This window comes from Hypomesus transpacificus, chromosome 22 (assembly GCF_021917145.1).
Source record: "Hypomesus transpacificus isolate Combined female chromosome 22, fHypTra1, whole genome shotgun sequence".
NCBI lineage: Eukaryota > Metazoa > Chordata > Actinopteri > Osmeriformes > Osmeridae > Hypomesus > Hypomesus transpacificus.
This window is the reverse complement of record NC_061081.1, coordinates 14141399-14161563: the sequence shown is the minus strand read 5'-3', so window position 1 is coordinate 14161563 and position 20165 is coordinate 14141399. Positions and strand designations below refer to the sequence as shown.

General features: G+C 43.7%; 3 protein-coding genes across 3 annotated transcripts; all 3 read right to left on the bottom strand.

Annotated features, from left to right (window-relative positions):
• Nucleotides 1–1213: 1213 nt before the first annotated feature.
• Nucleotides 1214–6503, bottom strand: LOC124484575 (bile salt-activated lipase-like). Its single transcript, XM_047045539.1, has 11 exons — nt 6437–6503; nt 5540–5687; nt 5258–5377; nt 4948–5145; nt 4615–4745; nt 4414–4521; nt 4214–4328; nt 3336–3522; nt 2779–2982; nt 2325–2534; nt 1214–1588 (listed from the first exon to the last, which is right to left on the bottom strand). The coding sequence occupies exons 1-11, from the start codon at nt 6497–6499 to the stop codon at nt 1405–1407; spliced, it is 1668 nt and encodes a 555-aa protein (XP_046901495.1). The 5' UTR covers nt 6500–6503; the 3' UTR covers nt 1214–1404.
• Nucleotides 6504–9607: 3104 nt separating this feature from the next.
• LOC124484574 (bile salt-activated lipase-like) lies at nt 9608–13240 on the bottom strand. Its single transcript, XM_047045538.1, has 11 exons — nt 13161–13240; nt 12839–12986; nt 12557–12676; nt 12211–12408; nt 11967–12097; nt 11766–11873; nt 11368–11482; nt 11030–11216; nt 10634–10837; nt 10173–10382; nt 9608–10017 (listed from the first exon to the last, which is right to left on the bottom strand). The coding sequence occupies exons 1-11, from the start codon at nt 13221–13223 to the stop codon at nt 9831–9833; spliced, it is 1671 nt and encodes a 556-aa protein (XP_046901494.1). The 5' UTR covers nt 13224–13240; the 3' UTR covers nt 9608–9830.
• Nucleotides 13241–14389: 1149 nt separating this feature from the next.
• LOC124484573 (bile salt-activated lipase-like) lies at nt 14390–20010 on the bottom strand. The gene is made up of 11 exons (XM_047045537.1): nt 19929–20010; nt 18923–19070; nt 18713–18832; nt 18412–18609; nt 18116–18246; nt 16446–16553; nt 16233–16347; nt 15912–16098; nt 15487–15690; nt 15040–15249; nt 14390–14791 (listed from the first exon to the last, which is right to left on the bottom strand). Exons 1-11 carry the CDS (start codon nt 19989–19991, stop codon nt 14605–14607), a joined length of 1671 nt encoding a protein of 556 aa, XP_046901493.1. The 5' UTR covers nt 19992–20010; the 3' UTR covers nt 14390–14604.
• Between the last annotated feature and the right edge of the window lie 155 nt (nt 20011–20165).

Below are 20165 nucleotides of genomic sequence, written 5' to 3'. Positions count from 1 at the left end.
GAAGAGTGTTTCTCTATGTGGGGGTGGAAGGTCTATGACTGAAACCCGTATCCCAGGGTACATCTCCTACAGGCATTGGAATTGGCCTGTGCTGACGTAGGTCTGTTAGGTGATGTCACCTACACCTGTTAGGTGTAGGTGACGTAGGTGATGTTTTCAAGGCTGGATCCAGGCACACCAGAAGGTTTTTACACCGTTTTTTCTTTGCTGACAGTACTAAGTTGTGATGGTTACTATAACAATTTTAAATCAAATTTACAGTATTTGTATTGCCCTTTTTACATGCAATGTCATCACATACGCTCATAGAACTGCCCCTCAGCCAACCTAAACCCTCAAGGAAGACAAGTAAAAACTCACATAAAAACTCACCAGAGAAGAAAAAATTCAAGAAACCTTGGGAGGAGTGATTCAGTGAGGGATTCCCTCCTTCAGAGACGGTTGGTGAAAGAGAGGTGCAGAAAACAGGCTAAACAGGCTAAAAGCGTCTGCTAAATGAATACATGTAAACATAGTCATACATCAGGAAAGCATCAATGCATGTTAAAACACATAAATCCAGTGTTTCAAAATCAAAATACATTTTCTTTATTGCTACGTAAATGCATTTACTGTGTATACGTAAACAAATGTGTCTTTACATGGAACTACATGGCTTGGATGCTGTGTTCTCCATTTTTGTGTTGTGTCTAAGAGTGCTCCATAGTGTTTATATATTGATTTGCTGTGTTTATGATCTGAAAGCATTGTTTGATTTTGAGCACAAGTTAAATGGTTTAGGGGCGGGTGTTTGATTTTGCCAGAAGAGTCAGAGGTTTTGTAAATTGAGTTGGAAGATTTGGTTTTGGGTTTACAGTTTTGAAAAATGGGTGACTGTTTCAAGAAATTTGTCTTATCCATCGAGAAAACTAATTGTGGTTGTGAAACATCTAGGATCATCAGAGCATCAGGATATGGTCATTGCCTTGTGGGGATTGGTGATTGTGAAATCCTTTTTCCAACACTTCCAAAGTAGGCTTAAGCGAAACTGGAATCAGACGTGCTTATTGATGTGACTGTAGATGTTTATGTTTATCATCAGATCTACAGCGACATCTGGTGGCGTATTGTAAGAACTACAGTTAGATTGACCTAAACGGAATATTTAAAGGCTGTAGAAATAACTTACGTTTATCTTCTCATAAATAATATGGGTGAAAAAGAGAGGCGATATGGATTGCATGATAAACCCCATTTATTCTGTTGCAAACTGAAATTCTCGAAATACAAACTTGGTTGGCTCAATGTGATCTCGTGAGTAAGACATCAAGAAAAACATGATGTGCTACTTAGATTCAGACAAGATAGCATTGATGACACTCCCACAGGCAGTGAACAACATAGGGCTGCACAGTGATGTTGCCTCTACTCTGAGGTCTTGACTGTGGGGAGGCTGGGGAAGATGCCAGACCACCAGTGAACATGGTTCACTCTCAACTTCTGCTTGATGCTGTTCTTGTTGATATCAGATCGGATTTCCAGGTACTGGTCCCCTCTCCTGAACTCTGGCCAGTAAACTGGCACCATGGACTCCCCCTGGTTAGGATCCCTGGGAGGGAGAAAAAGCAGTTGGGGAAAGGTGTAATATGTGTCAGCCAATCACAAAGGCCGTATAAAAGCTACTTGTGGGTGCTCTGAGTGCCAGCTGTGGGAGAAATCAAGGATTTTCTATGTGCTTATGTTGATCACAATCAGTAGATCAGCTATTGCCTTATCTGTTCATCTACTCTATGTTTTTTCTTGTTCATATAAAGTATGTGTGTACTTATGTTTAATCCATATTGTGTATCAATGACAGTCCTGTATGGAACAGTTGCATTAGTCAGCTCTAAAATACAGGCTGAGGGGGCAGCCTTCTAGGGGCTGGGTGGAGATGAGAGAACCATTACTTCTAGGCCTAGCTTACGAGTCTGGATAACGGTAAGCCGTCCTAAAATACTGTGGCTGTCGTGGAGTTAATCTACAGTGGCTGTCGTGTTCGTGATGAAGTACCCGCCGGATTAAATAACGAGCACCTGTTGGCTGTATGTCATCTTTGTTTCATCTATTCTCTATGAATTCTGTCCTCTGACCTTCATGCCTAAGAGAGTCATTGCTAATCCCACAGTGTGTTTTGACCGGTAATTATTCTTGTGGAGATGTATGTTGACTCTCTCTCCTATGCACTGGTTGTCTAACACTTATACACCCAGAACCGGACCTGATAGTCACACACGTTCTAATGAAGACGGACAATCATTTCTTCCACAGCGCTACGGAGGTGATATGCAGTTGTAGGGCTTTACCCAGTCTGGGCGAAGTTAGTCCAGTAGGCGATCATGTATCTGGACAAGTCGCGGTATCTGGGCCAGTAGGCAAGAGGCGTAGTGAAGGGCTTGCCGAACACGAACTGCAGGTCATCGGCGTGGTCTGCCCCCATCCAGCTTGGGTAAGGCTTGAGCAAACCAGCCATACGGGTAGGCTCTGCGAGCAAGTAGGAGTAGGTGTTTGCAGTCCTGAAGGAGGGCAGGGAGAGAGGGGGGGAACACAGCATGGAGAGGGATGGAAGGAGAGAATAAGGCAAAGAAGGTTAGACCATACCCTGAATATGAAATACAGGTATCCTGTTGCTATGGTCGAGATCATGTTTAGTACAAATCAATCGATTTTTCATATATTCTTGTACTTCTTATAATTAAGAGCAAAAACCCTGAGATATAAAATCCTTCTGAAATGCACTGGAAGTCAGTCAAACTGTACTTTGCATTGGAGGCGTGCAGGTAAAGAGCCTCTTGGGTAGGCACCAGGAACATGTAATCAGTCTCGATTTCCACCACGGTCATCTTGACGGTCTGCTGGCTGGGCTTGGCACCCCACCCCTCGGTGTACAGGCTGGTGGCATGGTCCAAAGCAGCCTGTCCTTTACTCTTGGTGAGGGCTCCCAGAAGGGCCTTCATATCCTCCCTGAAACAAGGAGAGAGTTGTGTAAATGCTGTAAGCTGACAAAACAAAGTGACTGTTTCTTTGTGTTAAAACCTAAGCACCCAGGAGCCTTGTAACTTTCTGCACTAATAGGAGTGCAGGGAGAAATAAGGCCAGTTAAACATACCAACTTCCCAAGACTGAGTATTGACTTGAAAAAAAAGTAGAACTGCATATTTAACTCCCAAGTTCATACTTTTAAAATGTTTTAGGCCAAGTAATGCAACATAAGGCTCTGTAGTTACTGCCTCAATAGGGACTGATAAAAAAACGTAAAATGAGGTGATATAAAATGAGGTTCCCAGCTGAGGAACAGTCATCCCAATGCTACCTACACAGAGGTGTGATGCAGGGGCTGGTTGACAGAAGGAACATCAACACCACTGAAGAGGTGACCATCCATGTCGTTGGCCCCACCAATGTAGTCTATATCGGCAGCGTTGTGGAACAGGTTGGCTGGATCATCAGGGAGGAAGTCTCTGTCTATCACTGCTGCGAGGGCCATGTTGTTCACGACTGGGTCTAGTGAAGAAGGAGAAAAGGAAGGACACACCAGTAAACCAGTGGGAAACCAGTGGGAGTCAGATGGCTGAGCGGTGAGGGAGTCGGGTTAGTAATCAGAAGGTTGCCGGATTGATTCTCCGCCGTGCCAAAATGACGTTGTGTCCTTGAGCAAGGCACTTCACCCTACTTGCCTCGGGGGGAATGTCCCTGTACTTACTGTAAGTCGCTCTGGATAAGAGCGTCTGCTAAATGACTAAATGTAAATGTAAACAATGGCTCAGCCCCCAATGAGAATGTGACTTGTGTTCTTAATCTGCGCCATGAAATGAACTACCTACTTCTTCTCCTTTGGTTTTACTGGCAGACTACCAACGTTAAAGGTGCATGGCGACACTGGATATTAAACCTGTTTAAAGCCCTTTGAACCTGTAATTGTTTGTCATCTGCCACTAACAGACACTTTTGCAAACTCTTACGTTAGAGCACTAAAATGTATGTAAGATAATAATAATAATCTTTTTTTTTTAATTGTTATAATTATTTTTAGGGGTGCTGAGATGAAATTTAGGTGTGCTTGAGCACCCCTAAAAAGAGTCTAAAATCACCACTGGGTATAGCTCACGTTAAATTCTCTGAAATGGGGGAAAACCTGACATGACGCTGGAATCGTCAGACAAGATCAGTGTTATCATCCTCAGTCAACACTCACTGGTGGGTGATCCTTCCGGGTTCAGGGCACCTGCAAGGGTGAGGATCGCAGGTTCAATCGTCCTCAGGCAAGCCATCATCTGGTCATCAGTTGGGCAGCCCGTCTTCCGAGCAATCTGGAGAGACATAAATGAACAAGGTTAACGTCGGCTCTTACTGTCTTTATCCGGAAGGATGACCCGACAGGAGGAGAGCACGTACCTTCTCAGCCAGAGCACGAGGGTTCCTGTTGACGGCCCAGGGACAGACTGAAACACCACTCTGGCTGATGGCTCTTTTGATCAGTCCCTTGTTATGGGGAGACACCATCTGTTCAAAGGAAACACAAGAATTTCCTCAGTGCTTCTTGGATCAGATAAACACAGGTTCAGTAAGACTAATATAGATGATGAAGCTCCATACCTGGAAGCTGACACTAGCTCCACCAGCAGATTCTCCAAAGAGGGTGATGTTGTCGGGGTCTCCTCCAAAGTTACGGATGTTCCTGTGCACCCAAGAAATGGCAGCATGCTGGTCCCACAGCCCATAGTTTCCTGTCGGTAGACAGACAGTTAAGTCTATGGTCAAAAACAATGTTGGCTACATCGGCCGTGGTATTGCTACACAGTGTATTGAATTGAGCTTCTAATAGAGGAGCAACAAAAATGAAACACAAAGAAAACTATAAAATGACTGATATGAACACGCTGAGGAAATGAATGTTCCGAAGCTAAGGAAGTTCTGTCTGAAACATACCAGGTCCGCTGGCGTCTCCAGAGCTGAGGAACCCGAGAGTTCCCACTCGGTAGTTTATGGTCACCACTATAACGTTGCCCCTGTCTGCAATCTCCTCTCCGTCATAGAGGTAGTTGTCCAGGAAATTAGCACCCATGGATCCACCAACCAGGAAGGCACCTCCATAGATCCACACCATGACTGGCATACTTGTTGACACTAGCAGGAAAATAGATATACTTCCATTTCAATGTCTTTCCTACACATATACACAATATATAGTATATGATAGGAGAAAACGCAGTGTGTAATTGTAATTCCATGTGTTTACCTTTACGTCCATGAGGAACCCAGATGTTCAGGTAAAGACAGTCCAAACTGCCACGAGTGTCAGTTTGGAGCATATTCACCTGGAGGCATCTTGGTGCGTACTTATTCGCCTTGAGAATGCCTATGGAAAGATGCAAGGATATGAATAGCAACACCTGGGACTAAACTAGCTGAAGAACATACGTCACGTGTTCTCATTTTTATTTGTTTTATTGTCCAGTCAGCATTACATTTGCATCAGAGAATATTAAGAACGTAAAATTATGCCAATCTGTGTACCCACCATCCCAGCCAGGATGTGGTTTGGGTTTCTCAAATAGCCCTGGCTGGTCACCAAAGGGGATTCCCTTGAACACGTCCATGGATCGGAAGAGTCCGACTTTATGGTTCTTGCCCTGCACCCTACCTCCCTCTGTGGACACCACTCCCAGCTACACACAGAGAGTCAAGAGAGGCATATAAAGTGTGTCGCAGCCACGTAAAGGCTGGTATCAGCGTGGGTCCAGCCACCGCCCACAAAGGACTGGCACCAAGGACAGCTCCTCTCGAGTTTACACCTCAGTACGCATGGCTGGCGAGGGATAATGAGAAGATACACCTGCACCGAATTAGACCTCATCAGCCGTGCCATAAAGGAAGAAGCGAGGCCAGTCCAGGGTTGGGAAAGAACACAGCGCAACGAGAGAAAGATACCGAACCTAATCGCTGTCTCTTGTTTCCCCAGACTCGGCCGACGACAGGGGGCACGGCCCCCTCCCTTGCTAACAAACAAAGCCACCTGAACGACGGACCCGGATTCCGTCCTGTTTTTGGGGTTAATTCTTCTGACTTTCTTCTCTGTTTAACGGGCCACCGGACCCTGTCTTAAAGCCGGGTGCTTTAAGTTGATTTTTGTTTTTGTTTCGGCTGCAATAAAAAAATAACCATTCACTCTCCGCCCGACCTCTTTCTTTGCCACAAAAGGTCAAAGATATGCAAGATGAGGATGCAGTTGCTTATAAGTGACTGTAAATTGTTCAATATTAATATTAAAACCTTTCCTATGTAGCTGCGTTAATTGACCAGTGTAAATTTTCCTGAAGTGGATATGATCCAGTATTTTTTATATTTTTTATATTTTGATATATAAAATACATATAATATATATAAATTGTACTGTTTCAAATGATAAAGGACTCACCGAAGTTGCTGAGGTGGCTCCCAGAAAGAGTGCTACAGCGGTCAGGATCTCCAGTGTCTTCATGGTGAAGAACTAGGAAAACCTGTAACCACACAGCTGCACAACCCCTTTTTATGTGCCAGGCTCCACCCATAATTCAGGTTATTTTGAGTTTTTTGTTATATAATTTCCTCTCTGCCGCCAAAACGCTTTGATAGTGTTATGTTCTTCAGTGGTAAACAATGTTTCCAGGTGTCCACTGTTGCTGGGTTAGGGTTAGGGTAACAAAACAAAACAATGATTTTCAACAATCAGCTATTCATAAAGATTGGTTTTATAGGGTTTATAAAATCAGTCAGGTGTTGTTTCCAAAAGCCATCTTTAGGAAATAACAAATTTAAGTTTACAAATTGCCAACTCAGTTTAATGACAGAAGATGGAGAGAGTATAGGGCCTACTGGTATCAGAAAGGGCTAGACATTGAGTTACATTGAGTAAGCTACGTCAGGCTTTGAAGTGCCTATTCTGGCTGTTGTAAATGGTTAAGAGTGAGTTTCAGCTCCAGGTTAAATGACTCAGCAGTCAAGATTACTAATTTAGATCAGGAGAACATTGTTTTTAGTGATTTGCTTTCCCCCCCCCCCGATTTTGTGGGAAGTTACAACATGTTTCTGTATCAGTTCTTATCCTATACAAACATTACTCAAGGTGCACTTGAGTTATCAGAAGACAAAAATACATTTGTATTACAAAGAAAATACTTGCAAAAATATGCATGCAGTTTGGCATTTAATTTTGTCTCGTTTTTTCTCAATTATTAGTTATGATCGATGAACTGTTAATTGAGCAGTTTTGGATAGATAGAAAACGGTCGTTATTGTAGGCCCAAACAAAGTGAGACCGGTAGCCCATTAGATGCACTTTTCTAGCCAAGCCATCCAAGCGGTGTCACTATTTTTAAACAGTTCCATCTGCCCTAACCGTCCATGTTCAAGCGAAAGAGAGCAAACTTTTTTTATGGAAGTTACTATAATGGATGATGGAGAGTGCTTTAACTATGGAAAATGAAATAAAAAGTAAAACATTAAGTAACTTCAAAACTTTCACTACAGGCCCTGTGTGTAGAATGGTTACCCCAAATGCTAACTTAACTGATGGGATGTGCATGTCATGTGACAGTGACTTAAAAATTCGGAGTAGCCTATTTATGTGCCGCAAAGTGGTTAGAAGGCTATATGGCAGAGAAATGACAGAGAAATTCAAAATCATATGGTGAAAGGCCTAATGTCGATTCTTTTTTTATGTAAATCCAGCCCAGTAGTGACTGTCTCCACGGAAACTGTATCGCGATACAATATGCATATACCTCTATACATGAGCTGCTTTTACCTGCTTTTAACTGGATCAAAAAGTCAGAACATATAACTTTTATCTCCATGGTAATAGCAAATGTCTATAACTGGGGGAACAAGTCAGTGACTCAGCTAACTTCCTCGTGCACAGCCTGGTGTTTTTCCAGAGCTCGCTTTTGTCCTTAACTGGGGGCCCTTGTCCTGGACTGACCCCGACATAATATCAAACTGAGGCCAAACAGTTGACAGCTATGATGAGCTGTTAATTAAGCAGCTTTGTACAGTTAGAATATGGTCATTATTGTAGGCTTAAACAAAGTGAGACCGGTAGCCCATTAGATGCACTTTTCTAGCCAAGCCATCCAAGCGGTGTCACTATTTTTAAACAGTTCCATCTGCCCTAACCGTCCATGTTCAAGCGAAAGAGAGCTAACTTTTTTTATGGAAGTTACTATAATGGATGATGGAGAGTGCTTTAACTATGGAAAATGAAATAAAAAGTAAAACATTAAGTAACTTCAAAACTTTCACTACAGGCCCTGTGTGTAAAATGGTTACCCCAAATGCTAACTTAACTGATGGGATGTGCATGTCATGTGACAGTGACTTAAAAATTTGGAGTAGCCTATTTATGTGCCGCAAAGTGGTTAGAAGGCTATATGGCAGAGAAATGACAGAGAAATTCAAAATCATATGGTGAAAGGCCTAATGTCGATTCTTTTTTTATGTAAATCCAGCCCAGTAGTGACTGTCTCCACGGAAACTGTATCGCGATACAATATGCATATACCTCTATACATGAGCTGCTTTTACCTGCTTTTAACTGGATCAAAAAGTCAGAACATATAACTTTTATCTCCATGATAATAGCAAATGTCTATAACTGGGGGAACAAGTCAGTGACTCAGCTAACTTCCTCGTGCACAGCCTGGTGTTTTTCCAGAGCTCGCTTTTGTCCTTAACTGGGGGCCCTTGTCCTGGACTGACCCCGACATAATATCAAACTGAGGCCAAACAGTTGACAGCTATGATGAGCTGTTAATTAAGCAGCTTTGTACAGATAGAATATGGTCATTATTGTAGGCTTAAACAAAGTGAGACCGGTAGCCCATTAGATGCACTTTTCTAGCCAAGCCATCCAAGCGGTGTCACTATTTTAAAACAGTTCCATCTGCCCTAATCGTCCATGTTTGAGCCAAGGTAGAGCTAGAGCTAAACATTTTTATGGAAGTTACAAGGGGTGTGCGATACCGCAAAATTAGGAGTAGCCTATTTATGTGCCGTGAATGCAGTTTGAATAACTGTACCGTGGATGGAAATCAGTTTTTGGCAGGAAGTCACTTTTTTTCCCACACTGGTTTTAAACAATATATAGGCCTACGTTGTCAGAGCTCTTAAGTTTTATCAAAAGTTGCGTGAGAGCGTGAGAAATGGTTGAAATGCGTGGGTGAGACTTGATAGCGATGCTTTGTAAACCATTATTGTGGGTAGGCTAAGACAACCTAATATAAGAATGTGCTGTACTTGACAATTATTGTAAATACAAAGGATCTTAATTGATCTCAAGCCATTTCCTACTTTTTCTTGTTGGTTTAGATAATTATATGAATTGCATTTCCAGTAAGTGTATAAACTGGACTCAAGTTTTATCAAAAGTTTGGCGTTAGATTCCCATACCTAACTGTGAATTCTTACATGAAAAAAAATATGTAATCATTAGATAGCCCACTTCCTTAGATTGATACTTCTTTAGTTGTTTCTTCTAACCACTGATGTAGAATTGTGTTATAATCATGTCTCACCAATCCCCAAAACACACGACAACCCAGTGACAACATTGTAGCCTAATACAGAAAGATAAAGATCAAGTTTAATACATCCACTTATTTTGTCACTCATGTCCTAGTAACCATTATGTTTTATTCTTATGTGACTCATTGATCTAAGAATAGAACATTTCAGGAATACAATACAGGTGTGACCAAACCGATGATTGCATCCATCCATCTTTTTCAAATATCTTGATGTTTCGTCTGTTGGGTACTGGGGATGACCTCTGTGATCTACTCTGAGGTCTGGACTGTGGGCAGGCTGGGGTAAATGCTGGACCACCAGTGGACATGGCGCAACCTCAACTTCTGCTTCACGTAGTTTTTATTCATGTTAGAGTGGATGTCCAGATAGGGGTCCCCAGCGCTGGTGAACACTGGCCAGGTCACTGGTACCTTGGACTCTCCCATGTTAGGGTCCCTAGGGAATGTGAAAGGCAAATAGGGATGAAATTCTGAGCACAATCAGCCTAATCATATAGATTGGTGAGATGTGCAGTAAAATGTTGATGTATTTGGATCTTAATGATTATCTGTCAGTGTGCAGTATGTAGGTATGTGGTGGCACGGATATACCCAGTCTGGGCGAAGTTAGTCCAGTAGGCGATCATGTATCTGGATAAGTCGCGGTATCTGGGCCAGTAGGCAAGAGGCGTTGTGAAGGGCTTGCCGAACACATACTGCAGGTCATCGGCGTGGTCTGCCCCCATCCAGCTTGGGTAAGGCTTGAGCAAACCAGCCATACGGTTAGGCTCAGAGAGCACGTAGGAGTAGGTGCGAGCAGTCCTACAGGAGGGCAGGGAGAGAGGGGGGGAACACAGCATGGAGAGGGATGGAATTGGGAAGGAGAGAGTGAGTATTGTAAAAAAAAAAGTTGATAAAGTCCCAAATCATGTTGTCATGTTCTTGTTACGACTTGGTACAAATTCATAAAATGTCTTATTGCGAAATTCAATAAGCTTGGATGTTAGGGAATTCAAATGCATTAACAGGCAGTACAGTAAATAAGGTAAACTGTAAGAATGTCTGGGTCTCACGTGGCATTGGAGGCGTGCAGGTAGAGAGCCACCTGGGTAGGCACCACAAAGATGTAGTCTGTCTCTATTTCCACCACAGCCCTCTTGATTGACTCCTGGCTGGGCGTGGAGGCCCAGTTCATGGTGTACAGCCTGAAAGAGCTGTCCGCAGCAGCCTGCCCCTTCTCCTTGGTGAGGGCACCCAGGAGGGTCTTCACATCCTCCCTGAAACAAGAAGAAGAGAAGGAGTTCTGTTAAGTTCCTTGAGCAAAAAAATCATTTGGCAGTCGTTCTTTGTACAAACCCGAGGCTAATCCTAATCATTGGTGAGCGCACCTAGGAGGTCCTTCACATCCTTTCTGCAAAGATGTAGTAGAAGGAGGAGATGCCAGGAACAATCATCACAGTGCCACTTACATGGGGGTGTCCTGCAGGGCCTGGTTGATGGAGCCGATGTCCATGCCAGCAAAGAGGTGACCATCCATGTCGTTGACCCCACCAATGTAGTCAATATCAGCAGCATTGTGGAACAGGTTGGTTGGATCATCAGGGAGGAAGTCTCCGTCTATCACTCCTGCGAGGGCCAGGTTTTGCACAATGGGTGCTGTCGGAGGAAGAGAGTTAAACTTTCATCAGATGCTGCCAGACGAAGCAGAGTCATGTGGAAACACTAGCTAAGGGGAAGTGTTTTGAGGAGATGAATTGATGAAGAAAAAAAATCATTTCATCAGCCTTATTCCTCGATGAATACTAACCAGAGGCAGATCCTTTCAAGCTTAAGGAACCTGCAAGGGTAAGGGTGGCAGGGTCAGTCATCTTCAGGCAAGCCATCATCTTGTCATCAGTTGGGCAGGCCACTTTCTGAGCAACCTTGAAAGACAAAGTAAAAATAATTAGTTGGATGTTTACTCGCACTGTCTTATCGTGCAGGTTCCACCGGTTCCTCACCTGTACAAAAAGTGTGGTGCATTTCAATGCAATCCTTACAGTAAGTACAAGACTGACTGATTGTGTACGTTTTCAGAATTGCTGCAGGACTTTGCTCAGTGTAACATAGACTCAAAGTTGAAAAAAGGATTTGTGAGACCGGTAAGAACACGGATCTGTATAAAAACACAGCGTAGTAAGAACATGGCATGAAAAGACAGCATACCTTCTCAGCCAGAGCACGAGGGTTCCTGTTGACGGCCCAGGGACAGACTGAAACACCACTCTGGCTGATGGCTCTTTTGATCAGCCCCTTGTTGTGGGGAGACACCATCTGTTCAAAGGAAACACAAGAATTTCCTCAGTGCTTCTTGGATCAGATAAACACAGGTTCAGTAAGACTAATATAGATGATGAAGCTCCATACCTGGAAGCTGACACTAGCTCCACCAGCAGATTCTCCAAAGAGGGTGATGTTGTCGGGGTCTCCTCCAAAGTTACGGATGTTCCTGTGCACCCAAGAAATGGCAGCATGCTGGTCCCACAGCCCATAGTTCCCTGTCGGTAGATTTTTTTTTATTAACGATAGAGTTGCTTGAATAATCCACAGGCTTTTAACACACTGAGGAAATGAATGTCTTGGAGCCAAGCAAGCTCCGTCTGAAACATACCAGGTCCGCTGGCGTCTCCAGAGCTGAGGAACCCGAGAGTTCCCACTCGGTAGTTTATGGTCACCACGATAACGTTGCCCCTGTCTGCAATCTCCTCTCCGTCATACAGGTAGTTGTCCAGGAAGTTAGCTCCCATGGATCCACCAACCAGGAAGCCACCCCCATAGATCCACACCATGACTGGCAGACCGAAGGACACTAGCAAGAGCGGAGGGATGCTTCCATTAAAATGTTCTTACAAAGCTATAACGTGAAAACGACATGGGTTCTACATCCCGGAACACAAAGCTGTGTCCATGTCAGTGTGTCTCAACTGTGTCGGTGTTAGTGTGTCCCTACGTCTCACCTTTTGAGCCATGAGGGACCCAGATGTTTAGGTAAAGACAGTCCACGCTGCCTCTAGTGTCAGTCTGGAGCAAATTCACCTGGAGACACCTGGGCCCGTACTCAGTCGCCTTGAGAATGCCTATGGAAAGATGCAAGGATATGAATAGCAACACCTGGGACTAAACTAGCTGAAGAACATACGTCACGTGTTCTCATTTTAATTTGTTTTATTGTCCAGTCAGCATTACATTTGCATCAGAGAATATTAAGAACGTAAAATTATGCCAATCTGTGTACCCACCATCCCAGCCAGGATGTGGTTTGGGTTTCTCAAATAGCCCTGGCTGGTCACCAAAGGGGATTCCCTTGAACACGTCCATGGATCGGAAGAGTCCGACTTTATGGTTCTTGCCCTGCACCCTACCTCCCTCTGTGGACACCACTCCCAGCTACACATGGGGTCAAGCACAGGCATATCTAGCCACAAAAAAATACTAAACTGTGCTCCGAAACAGCGTTGAATGAAAATAATATATACATATTTTTTATGTCAATGCCTTCTCTGTAAATTACCAAAAAACGTTATCAAATATTTTTATATCTGAATGGGAAGGGAAGCTCACCGAAGTTGCTGAGGTGGCTCCCAGGAAGAGTGCTACAGCGGTCAGGATCTCCAGAGTCTTCATGGTGGCTGACCAGGAACACCTGTAACCACACAGCTGCACAAACTCTTTTTATGCGCCAGGCTCCACCCATTAATCAGTTTTTTTTTTTTTACATAAGTTGCTTCAAGAAAGAGATTTGGCTGAATTCAAAAGTTTCCAAGCATTCTGTTTAGGAAAACAAGACGTTGTGTTTCATTTCACAGATTGGTTGTACAGGGTTTATGGGTTCAACACAAGGCCCAGACTATGTTTTATCTCTTAAATACATCTACAATGATAAATAACAAATATATAATGCACAGTTCATCCATATTACATACAGGAGTTGGGACTGAGTGGATCAAAGCTGGGCCCTAATCATAATATATATTGGGGGGATGTTCAAATCTGGTCAAAATGTCCCCGCTAATATATGGATATAAAAATATAAATAAAATAGGAAAGTGCTACGGTACAACAGGCAACCATGCAGGCTGTCCGAAATTATCATAAAAATTGAATCATATTCATAAGTAAATGTTAAAATTGCCATTTTTAACTACTAGTATTACTGATACTGATAATGAGAAACACTGTTTGGGTCAGGAATGGCAACACACAGAGTAGGACTTTTCAGGCATTTAAGTGCCTACTGTGTATGCCTCGGGTGGTCAACTGTAAGTTTCTGCTCCAGGGTTCAGTAGGTGTGTAGTTACACAGATGTGAAGTGGCAGTTGAAGTTGCCACGGCTACCAGTGAAGGGGGAGTATTTTTATTTCATTCACTGAACATTTTTGTTCCATTAGATTCGCCTGGGAAAGCAACAGCATGTTTCAATGTGGTCACAGCAGGTTTGGGTCAACAACACAGACCCGATACAAACGTTCAAGGTGCACTTGAGGTCATCAATAAGGAAACGTTTGGCTGTGGGAAGGGTTTCTGTTGCAAGAATGACTGTTTCTTACTTGGTGTCAGCAGTGTACATCTTTTGTTTCATGTAAAGGGGAGTTTCTGAGGTTACTTTTTAAATTGTAATTACAGCTTTTTTAAATGAAACACCTGTATGTGTATTACAGTATAGTAGTTGACTGAAATAAATATACTGTTATAGTTGTTGTTAGATACTTGGTGGTCAAGTTACCACTGTTGAAGAGAATAATGTAATCTCAAACCCAGAAATACACTCTGACAACTTAATAACAATACTAGGAAAAAGTCAGAAAAATTGACATTCACATTAATACAACTATTTATTTTGTATGTTGTGTTAGTTACATCATAGTTGATCTTTATGCTATGGATTGGCAAATACAAATAGCTTCAAAAGATGACGGCACAAATATAACAACCAAAGTGGGTAGCTTTTTAAACATCTTGATGTTTCGTCTGTTGGGTATTGAGGATGACCTCTGCACTCTGTGATCTACTCTGAGGTCTGGACTGTGGGCAGGCGGGGGTAAATGCTGGACCACCAGTGGACATGGCGCATCCTCAACTTCTGCTTCACGTAGTTTCTATTCATCTTAGAGTGGATCTCCAGATATTGGTGCCCAGCGCTGGTGAAAGATGGCCAGGTCACTGGAACCTTGGACTCCCCCTTGTTGGGGTTTCTGAGAGAGTGAAAGGTAGAGTAGCACAATTAATGATAGTGATCATGAGGCAGGCATGTCAAAGCGGGAACAAAAAAATCACAATTGTGAGGATGTTGTTTAATTGCACAACTTCTCTAAAGGATGTGGGCTGTTGGGATAATACTGCATCCAATTGAAAATGGTAAACTAGTAGTGCTGATTGTAAAAGCAACGGTTTGCATATTTCACTGTGTACTGTTGGGTGATAAATGAAGGCAGGGCTTTACCCGGTCTGGGCGAAGTTAGTCCAGTAGGCGATCATGTATCTGGATAGGTCACGGTATCTGGGCCAATATCCGAGAGGCGTAGTGAAGGGCTTGCCGAACACGTACTGCAGGTCATCGGCGTGGTCTGCCCCCATCCAGCTTGGGTAAGGTTTGCCCAGGCCAGCCATACGGCTGGGCTCTGACAGCATGTAGGAGTAGGTGCGAGCAGTCCTGCAAGAGGGCAGGGAGAGAGGTGGGGAACACAGCATGGGAAGGGATATATAACAGGGGAGCAGAGGCAAGAAAGGGATTTTTGACGAGAATCTGAAGATCTGATTCAGCAAACGCTATCATTGAGTTTCTCATCAAATTATCTGAAATGCATTAATTGGGGATAATATTACTTATTAAATACATTTAAAGGCTGTATAGTAAATAAGGTAAACTGTAAGAATGTCTGGGTCTCACTTGGCATTGGAGGCGTGCAGGTAGAGAGCCACCTGGGTAGGCACCACAAAGATGTAGTCTGACTCAATTTCCACCACAGCCCTCTTGATCGACTCCTTGCTGGGCTTGTTGCCCCAGTTCATGCTGTACAGGTTGAAAGCACTGTCCACAGCAGCATGCCCCTTCTCCTTGGTGAGGGCACCCAGGAGGGTCTTCACATCCTCCCTGGAAGTACAGGAGAGAATTTCCAGATTTGGTATCAGACCTAATGACCAAAATACATTTTCCACTTTATTCATCTGTACTGACATTCTCGCTGGCCAAAACCAACAGATCTCTCACACTGGTGTCTCCTGCAAGGGCTGATTGACGGTCCTTCACATCCTTTCTGCAAATATGTAGTAGAAGGAGGAGATGCCAGGAACAATCATCACAGTGCCACTTACACCGGGGTGTCCTGCAGGGGCTGGTTGATGGAGCCGATGTCCATGCCAGCAAAGAGGTGACCATCCATGTCGTTGACCCCACCAATGTAGTCAATATCAGCAGCATTGTGGAACAGGTTGGCTGGATCATCAGGGAGGAAGTCTCCGTCTATCACTCCTGCGAGGGCCAGATTTTGTACAATGGGTGCTGTCGGAGGAAGAGAGTTAAACGTTCATCAGATGCTGCCAGACTAGGCAGAGTTATGTGGTAACACTAGCGAAGGGAAGTGTTTTGACAAGTTGAATTGATTTCATCAGCCTTATTCCTTGATATTTACTAACCAGAGGCAGATCCTTTCAAGCCTAAGGAGCCTGCAAGGGTAAGGGTGGCAGGGTCAGTCATTTTCAGGCAAGCCATCATCGTGTCATCAGTTGGGCAGTTCACCTTCGTAGCAATCTGGTAAGACAAGCAATGTGAAAGCAGTTGAACATCAGACCTCATCATGAGACCTTATAATTCAGGCAGACCGGGATGAAGGAAATCCCATTACGTACCTCAGCTGCCAGAGCACGAGGGTTCCTGTTGACGGCCCAGGGACAGACGGCAACTCCACTCTGGCTGATGACCCTTTTGAACAGACCCTTGTTGTGTGGAGTCAACATCTAGCAAAGGAAACATATTCTGTGTAAGGATGTGTCTATTCCACTTCGCGGCCGACATTCGTAGCTCAAATACTTTTGCGGCCGCCCAACACATCCGTTCACTTCATTCGCGCTTATCACACATGCTTAACAACACCACGGGAGCCAAACAGTTTGCTTTCACGGCAACATTTATTAGAGCGATCGAAGAAGACAAAGTGTCTATCAGCGCCACAGTAAGCACACATTGGCTGTGTCTACTACCGCGCACTTTATGAAGTACACTGCAATACAGTGCCCTGCAAAACAGTGCACTTACATATTCAGTGCACTCCGTCGATGATAAGTGCTGTCTCAAATGGAACACTGCTACGTTAAACACTTGGTGGAAGTGACGGACGCAAATCTGCTTGCCACACCCGCAAAACTTGCCAAAATGAACGCGCTTCTCCACTCAAGTGGAAAAAGCTGCCGAAAGGGCTCCTCCTTTTCCGCTACGTAGCCAAGATGGCGCCTGTTTAGGGCGAGTAGTGTCCATTGTTGTACACTGTTTTTTTGGACCGTTTTCAGTGCGCCATCCGGGTACTTTCAGTGCACTGAATTCTTCTGGTTTTGTGAGTGAAGCGCCCTAAGCACTGAAAGTCAGTGCTCGAAGTGCACAAGTGCGCGGTAGTAGACACAGCTTTTGTAAAGAGGTAATCTGCCTAACTGCCACCATTCCTGTAGTTCCATATAACAATAGCAAAGTGCTATATTGGCTACATGCACACGACGGGGAAAAAATTTGGTCAGGCCTATTGCTTTTGGTGACGTTAGAAATGTGACTTGTATTGACAAAAACTGTTTGTTAAAAACTGAGAAAGACATGTTACATTACTTATCCGTGGGAGCAAATATGACAGACCAATGATTTATGTGATAACATTAAAGACTAGCAAGCAAGCTTACAATCAGATACTTGAGTGCATTATAATTAATGTAGCCAAAAATTGTTAGCCAGCTAGCTTAGGTAGCAACATAGACACCTATGTACATCGTTGATTGTCATTTTGGAAAGGCAACCGGAACTCCTCAACAGAACTGCATTTTGTGTATGAGAACTAACATAACTGCTCACTACCGGAAGTTGTCGATTCGGATTGAGCAATATGCGGAAGTGATGCGTGCATAGTGACATTGTGAATTGAAGTGGGCATATGCAAGTTACAGCGGATATGTCCGTTCGGCCACCGTCAACGTACTAACCGTAACTATTGGCGTTTCTGTCATGATTCAGGTGGCTGAGCTGTTAGGTAATCGGGCCAGTAATCTGAAGGTTGCCGGATCGATTCCTGGCCGTGCCAAATGACGTTGTGTCCTTGGGCAAGGCACTTCAACCTACTTGCCTCGGGGGAAAGTCCCTGTACTTACTGTAAGTCGCTCTGGATAAGAGCGTCTGCTAAATGACTAAATGTAAATGTATGATGAATGTATTACGCTAGCGGACCACAGGTTGGGAATTGATGTAAGGATATCATCAATGGTAATATGATCAGTAACACTCAGGTGTACAACACAATGATATGTCAGTTGAAGCTCCATACCTGGAAGCTGACACTAGCTCCACCAGCAGATTCTCCAAAGAGGGTGATGTTGTCAGGGTCTCCTCCAAAGCTACGGATGTTCCTGTGCACCCAAGAAATGGCAGCATGCTGGTCCCACAGCCCATAGTTCCCTGTCGGTAGACAGACATCTCTGTAGTTAAAACATAATTGTTGTTTACATAGGATGCTTAAACTCCACACAGGAAACCCTACCCAGCGTACTGGATTACGTTTCTAAAAGACCAACGACAAAAATGAATGTCCCGAAGCTAAAGAAGCTCCGTCTGAATTCATACCAGGTCCGCTGGCGTCTCCAGAGCTGAGGAACCCGAGAGTTCCCACTCGGTAGGCCACAGTCACCACGATAACGTTGCCCCTGTCTGCAATCTCCTTTCCGTCATACAGGTAGTTGTCCAGGAAATTAGCACCCATGGATCCACCAACCAGGAAGGCACCTCCATAGATCCACACCATGACTGGCAGATCAGTAGACACTAGCAAGAGAGAATGAATACAGGAATCAGTTCAGCCATTAATGTTTTACACAACAATTATATCATAACCACAATTCAAAGCTGTGTGTGTCACTGTGATTACCTGAACGTCCATGAGGAACCCATATGTTCAGGTAGAGACAATTCTCACTGCCACGGGTTTCAGTTTGCAGAAGATTCACCTGGAGACACCTGGGCATGAACTTAGTTGCCTTGAGAATGCCTGCAGAGATACACAGGGGAATGAGATTCAGACGCCATCTTGTTACATCTGCATGACTGAATATTGAGTAGTGTTGATCTTTCTACCCACCATCCCAGCCAGAGTGACGTTTGGGCTTCTCAAATCTCCCAGGTTGATCGGCAAAGGGAATTCCTCTGAACTCGTCCACCCAGCGAAACAGTCCGACGTCAAGGCTTTTCCCCTTCACCATACCTCCCTCTGTGTACACCACGCCCAGCTGCACGTCAATAATAAAAAAGATATATAAAGGGTCAGAGGAGACAGATTAACGGATAGACTTTAATGATATGCATGACCCATAGTATGTGAATGTTTCGAATCAACAGTATCATATAGAGCAGGGGTCCCCAAACTACGGCCGAAACACGGCCCGCTTATGCATTTGGACCGGCCCTCTGAACAGTGCCATGTCATTTTCTCTTATAGACTGACCCGGCCCCACATAAAAAAAAGGTAAAAAGTTTGGGGGCCCCTGATATAGAGAGTAGGGGTTGTCGTTTGAGAGGTGTTAAGAAGGAACAGCTGTTTGGTTTACACTGTTCCAGCACCTCACTGACAAAGTAATCCAAAACTCCCAGTGGGTAAATGATGGTGACTTTGCCACATCTTCGCCCTTTTTGTTTTATTCTGTGAGACATTATATTTATTTTCTTACTGACTGAATTCACCTTTTCACAATGAAAATACTAAAACCTACTATGAATGTAATGACTTCAGGAAGCAGTTACAAAACTCTGCCGAGAGAATGTGTGAATTATCAACTGATTATTACATATTACTATTTATAATATACAAATCACCCAAGTATTATAACTTGAACAGATCATTTAAAATAATAGTAAAATAACAGAATAAAAGTATTTTCAAAGATACTTTCTGTGTTCCTCCGTCAAGATAGAAAAGGTGTGTGTGTTTGCGCATGTATGTATGTATGTGTAACATTGAACGACTGCACAATTTGTCTATGGCTGTGTTTGTGTATCAAGATGTAGGATTGACGATCATAAATATTTAGTTTCTCTATTTCTTAACCAATCAAATCAACCATATTCAGTAAATCAGGATGACCACTCACCGAGGCCGCTGAGGCGGTCCCGAGGAACAGAGCAACAGTAACCAAAATCCCATAAGTGTCCATGACGACCACCCAGAAACTTCCTGTAGGAAAGAGATGTCTCTACAGGCGTATATATATACATTAGCCCCCTCCTATTGGACCAAACTGGATAGGCTTTACGTAACAACCACTGCCTGTCGTCACCATATGTCTTTTTCCCTTCCCTCATGTGAAGGTTGAATTTTCTAAACTGGC

Coding starts and splice junctions, on each gene's coding strand:
- LOC124484575 (XM_047045539.1), bottom strand. CDS start 6,499: ATGAAGACACTGGAGATCCTGACCGCTGTAGCACTCTTTCTGGGAGCC. Junction 5,688..6,436: donor GAGCCACCTCAGCAACTTCG/GTGAGTCCTTTA, acceptor CTCTGTGTGTAG/CTGGGAGTGGTGTCCACAGA. Junction 2,535..2,778: donor CTGCACGCCTCCAATGCAAA/GTACAGTTTGAC, acceptor GCCCTCCTTCAG/GACTGCAAACACCTACTCCT.
- LOC124484574 (XM_047045538.1), bottom strand. CDS start 13,223: ATGAAGACTCTGGAGATCCTGACCGCTGTAGCACTCTTCCTGGGAGCC. Junction 11,217..11,367: donor CTTGAAAGGATCTGCCTCTG/GTTAGTATTCAT, acceptor TTCCTCCGACAG/CACCCATTGTGCAAAACCTG. Junction 10,018..10,172: donor ACTAACTTCGCCCAGACTGG/GTATATCCGTGC, acceptor CACATTCCCTAG/GGACCCTAACATGGGAGAGT.
- LOC124484573 (XM_047045537.1), bottom strand. CDS start 19,991: ATGGACACTTATGGGATTTTGGTTACTGTTGCTCTGTTCCTCGGGACC. Junction 16,348..16,445: donor CTCGTGCTCTGGCAGCTGAG/GTACGTAATGGG, acceptor TTGTCTTACCAG/ATTGCTACGAAGGTGAACTG. Junction 16,099..16,232: donor CTTGAAAGGATCTGCCTCTG/GTTAGTAAATAT, acceptor TTCCTCCGACAG/CACCCATTGTACAAAATCTG.